At 35.0% G+C, this 5,438-nt stretch overlaps 1 protein-coding gene across 1 annotated transcript in view; it reads left to right on the top strand.

Moving 5' to 3' along the window:
• The first annotated feature begins 1,905 nt into the window (after positions 1 to 1,905).
• The window catches only part of LOC107719381 (collagen alpha-1(XII) chain-like), an 80,941-nt gene continuing 77,408 nt past the window's right edge, over positions 1,906 to 5,438 (top strand). The window contains exons 1-2 of the mRNA XM_016526790.1: positions 1,906 to 2,099; positions 3,743 to 3,845. Coding sequence (XP_016382276.1) covers positions 3,776 to 3,845 — 70 coding nt within the window. The 5' untranslated portion in view covers positions 1,906 to 2,099; positions 3,743 to 3,775. The remainder of the gene's footprint in view (positions 2,100 to 3,742; positions 3,846 to 5,438) is intronic.

Here is a 5,438-nt window from a genome sequence, read left to right as displayed (position 1 = left end):
AAAAAATTTTTTTTTAAAGGAAATAAAAAATTGCATAAAGAAAATTATTTTTGGAGTCTTAGGATTTTTCTGTTGCCCATTCATTTTCTTTGTGCAAGTTTTTTTATTTTCTTTTAAAAGACCCCAAAATCAAAAGGAAAAAAAAAATCTACATTTTGCATAAAGAAAATTAATGTGCAGTGCATCCTAAAGTAATAATATTCTGTATGCAAAACTTTTTTATGACATTTCTAAGATGATTTTTCATACGATTCGTCTTTAATTCTGGTTATTGATGTGGTTTAGTTGTATGTCTTCTGATTTTAGGCCTCTCCTGTGAATAATATTGTAATTATGTGATAATACTCTTCTCATAAAGAACATGAAGAAAACAAACAACTGTGTTTTTCCTTCTAAAAGTGTACATAATGTCTGAAGGTAAGTGTTAATTGATGAGGCGTGTTTGTGACTCACGACGCAGCATGTTTTTGATACTGTGTTTTTTGGATTGTCTTCAACGGTTCCCAAGAAACAAACAGCAATGTGCGCTTTCTTTTTGTACTTCAAAACAATGAGAATTATGAGATAATGATCAAATTATAAAACGGTCCTGAACTCAGCTGAAAAAAATTTATAAACTTAATGATCAAAAATCTAACTCTACCCTGACTGCCAGTTGGCACCCATGTGTTTCTAAATGGCTAAATGTTTATTTCTTCAGATGGGTAACGGAAAACTCTTCTTTTATGATTTAATAATTAGATCAATGGTGTAGTTTGGGAGGGAATGAGCGTTTTGATTCAGAAGTTGTGTTGACATCTGCTTTGGGTGTTACCCGATTTGACCACTAGAGGCCTACATATTCAAATAAATGGAAATGCATTGTTGAAAAACTGATCTACGAGCTGAAATTCATCTGTCAACGGTACAGATACTTTCGATGTTACAAGTCCATAAAATAAAATAAAAATATAAAAAAACTAAAAAGCCCCATTACAGGTGACAATTTGGACAATTTGGTTTTATGCTTCTGTTTTCTATTGCTGGACACAGTTACTCAAATCCTGATATCTGTGTGTAAAGTGTTACCGTTTTTTAAAAATATTTATTTAAAAAAAATAATTTTGTCATTATGGTCCAGTCCAGCTAAAAATCAGCTAAGATGTAAAAAAAAAACCCACACACAAAAAAAAACACAGCAACAGGCTTATAAGCTTGATTTTCCAACCGAGATAATATCACAGAGGGAGAGAAAAAAATACTTATTGGAATATTATTTAACAAGTTTAACCAACCACAAAAGTTCGTTCTGGCGTGAAGATGTTACCATAGTTACCGCTGGCGCGCTTTTCGTTAGGACCGTTGGGCGATACCTCATAAACATAAGCGTAAATATTTATCAAGACATTATGTATTTATATGTCGAATTGTATACAAAAATCTTTAGTGTATTTTTTTATTTTGTTTTGCTATAATTGTCGTTTGGGTTAATAACTGCTAGGAACACAGTAAAATAATTTTTGTTGCCACGCGAGACGAATCGCCTCAGTTTGCGCTCCGAAAATGACCGACAGAAATTCATTTGAAAAGGTTCTCCCACATGAAAGTCATCGTTTAATTGCTTTGTTAGTTATTTGTAACACCCTAAACATTGTAATCGAGTTGTTTCATTGTCTTGTATGTCCGCAATGGCTATATAAATAGTCCCGCATTAGCGATTCCTTTTGAATGTCGTCAGGAATATGTATTCCATAGTAATCCCTGCCGAAACCCGAAACACTGGTGAGTGACATGCTGCAGGAATGCCGAAAATATGCGCGACTTTCCAAAAGCGCATCCCAACACATCCACCGCACAGGCGCGTGACGTCAGAGCTCGGGGTTCGGGATCAGCCCCGTTAAGAAGCACATTCTAGTCTGAGATCCCGTGCATTTGGAAACAGCCTTCACGAGCTGTGGGGTGACCAGACCCTCCTCTTCATCTCCATCACTACAGCATCACGGAGAACCTCTGCCTTTCTGAACAGACCGTTAAAACCCCTTTGCATCTGGGCGAATTTCCCATCTTCATTCACCAGTTTTGTGATGTATTGAAGGTTTTTGGAAACTTTGGGGAGTTTGGTAAGTGCTCACGTGGAGTTTTTTTTGTTTTGTTCGTTTATTGATTAACCTCTTTATACATATTTATGGAGGAAGATGATAATGCTCATAAATTTGAGACGTAGTAGATGTGATGTGAAATCATGAATGTGCGCACACTGACCCATTTTCAGCAGCTCTGATCACTTTTTCCATAGACGCTGTATGGTGATTTCATTTTTTCCATCACTGTCATTGTGCTCTTTTAAAGTAGATTGGGATGAAACAGATTTATTTTGTTTTGTTGGGAAATCTAGACCACTTGTAAGATTCATGAAACCTTTAGGACTTTCTTTGCTGAGTTTTTTAAAGTTTATTTACCTAATTCACTTAAATAATAGCCTACAGGTAAAGTGGGACTACTGGCAAAGTAGCTCCTTTCTCTCTACAGTGTGGTTGGAGATCTTATATAAACATGATGAAGGTTTTCTGTGATGTGCTAAGTCTATCTGGCATCATATTTTAAAATAACGGCAATAAAAAATGATCAAAAAGTATCCCACTTTACCTGTTTTCACCATATGAAGAGGTTTTTAAGACTTACGTTTGATTATTCATTCAAATTTACTTTACTTTAATTTCTTAGGCTATTACAAAACCAAACCCAAGATGTATTATAGGCACAATGTGTTGTTAAAGGTTTGGCTCACACATGTCCTTTCACCTTTTTGTTATTTGTTTTATTTATTTATTTAAAAAAATGATTACCTTTTAAGCTAAACATTTGCATAAGACATAATTGCACAAGTTCCTGTATGTTTTCTTTCTTTCTTCATTATTTGAATAACCTTTTACCCTAGTTGGTCCAAAGTGGTTCCGCTGTGTGCCAAATGCCTTTTGAAAGTGCAGATGTAGTCTCTCAATTAATATGGGGTCATATAATGACTGGGAAAATGTTGAGTAAAGTAGTTTTAGATTAAGTACATCACATCACACTGCTTGAAATGAGTTTTGCAGAGTGAAAACTAATTACTGAGTAATATTAATGAACGACATGTACCTATTGTGCAAATATTCTGTGAGCTGCTTGTTCTTACATTGGTAATTATTGAAAGTAGCATGCAATATATGTAACATAGAGACCAAGTACATTGCCAAAGTTTAGAGGCAGAGTGGTGAGTTGCTCTCAGCATGAATATCAGGATGTGAAGTCTGAATTTTTCCCGGCACAACAGGGGGCGCAGGAACCCTGCAGAAAAGTTTTCCACCCCTGATGTGTAGGATCCTAAAATCAGGCAAATTTCCAGACAATTGCATACAGTCTATGAACTCACAGTTTCCGATGTTAAACAGATGAATAAGCAGATTACATACAGCATGTGCAGTTTATAAATGTTTTGCCATTAAAATGCTGTAGGGAATGTTTTTCTAAGACCCACAGCGAGTTATTTTACTTAGCGTCCTTGTTTAATGAATATTTTCCAAAAATATTTGGACTATTAACCATGGAAAACCAATTTTTCCTCTCTTGGCCATAGAAACAGCTGGATTTGGAATACATTTTTTTTTAATTAAAATCAGATTTGAATGAGATCTCTTGCAGTGAACTGTGCTGGAGTTGAGTGTATAGTCTTTTTTCGGATTTATTCATGAGCAACGTGTGTGTAATTTGGTTGATTTTTCAGATTGATTGATGTTCTGCTGATACTGGAGTGAAGATGTCGCTCAGGCGTTTGGCAGCGGCCGCTCTCCTAACACTCACAGTACTGACATCAGTGAGAGCTCAAGGTAAAAAAAAAAAAAAGCCAACAAAGCGAATTCACCCTGGCTAATTAAAAATACAACAGTTAAGATCATAGCAGTGTTTCCCATACATTGATTTATTTGTGGCGGTCCGCTACAGTATCAGAACTGACCTCCACAAATAGATTTTCCAAAAGGCTTTGACTTCGTTGAATAAACATGAGCACTGCACGTTTCAAAATCGAAACCCGCTGCGGGTGTTTTTATATCACTGTATTTATAAAGGAATCCGACTGTCTTCAGAAAATTATGGATGTCATTTTCATTTCATCTTGCATGTAATGCCTGATAAAGCAGCGTTTGTGAGCTGAGCTATGCTTTGTGTACAGCCTTTACATGGGGAAACCTCTATCTCTCCTGCTCTTCAAGCGCCTCCTGCTGGCAGAGAATGAATTTGCATATACATGCCGCCACAAATAGAGTGCAAGTCTGTGGGAAACACTGCATAGTCTATTATATTTAAAAATATATATATATTAACTGTACAATAACAATTGTCTGTTTTGGTGTGTTCATTATTTTTTAAATTTTCTTTTTATTGTTTCATTTTCATTTAATTCATATGTTCATAAAAATGGACAAAAATAGAGGAGACATTTTGTTTATTAATGATTAATTTATTATTAATAATAAATTCATATTAATGTGAATAAATGTGCATTTCGATGTGTAATGTCTCTGTTTAGACACTAGGGCAGACACTGATCAAGGACTTTTACTGTCCTAAAAGATTTGTTTTAAACATTTGGTGGTGTTTATGCTAGTGGAAATGGAAATGCATGACAGCACAGGATATTTAATGACATCTAACTGTGTTTTTCAGCAACTAATTCTTCAGTAATGTCCACTGTAATGTTTTTCAATTATAGGGTAGAACATACTGTCTAAAGCCAAATCCAGCAAAGGTTTAGTATATGAATAGGACTTGGTTTTAAATATTTTCCGTAATCAACTTAAGACCCATGATCAGCTGCAGGATACCAGTCATCTCAGCCAGACAGATTCATATTCAACTAGTAAAACACTTTTTCATGTATTTTAGTATGTATGTGCTTCAGTAACTGAGCTCTTGGTAGGTTTGAACAGTCTTAAAGGCAGAAAAACTGCAATTTCAAATCATTGAATAAATGACAGGGTGTTAAAGCACACATTGCCAGTGTTCAGTGGAAAGTATAGTGGAACATTTTACAGCTTTTATTTGAAAAAATAAAAAAAATCTTGATGTTGAGGCCAAGTTTCCCTTCTCTGCTTTCCAAACTCTTAGGGAACAAAAAGACAAAATATGAAGAAAAAAAAAAAATTCTTAGGAAAGTGAGAGCAAGAAATAATTGTGTTTCTTCTCAATGCTGCATTATGGAAAAATAAGAAAAGCATGTTAAACATGTTCCACTAAAATAAAATATGACAGCCAGACAAATACCTTAACCAACACTATCACTTTCTTATTTGACATGGTTATTATTAGATGCTCAGCACAGCCAATTAAATGTTGTTAACTGATGCTCCAAAGAGCTTGAATTAGTGAAAAGCAGAGGAATTTTGGTTGCACCAAATCTGTTTGGATCGAATGGACCCCCC

Source organism: Sinocyclocheilus rhinocerous, unplaced genomic scaffold (assembly GCF_001515625.1).
Source record: "Sinocyclocheilus rhinocerous isolate Xijiao unplaced genomic scaffold, SAMN03320098_v1.1 scaffold303, whole genome shotgun sequence".
NCBI classification, from domain to species: Eukaryota; Metazoa; Chordata; class Actinopteri; order Cypriniformes; family Cyprinidae; genus Sinocyclocheilus; species Sinocyclocheilus rhinocerous.
The sequence above is the reverse complement of the archived record's forward strand: the minus strand, read 5'-3'. Positions and strand labels throughout refer to the sequence as shown.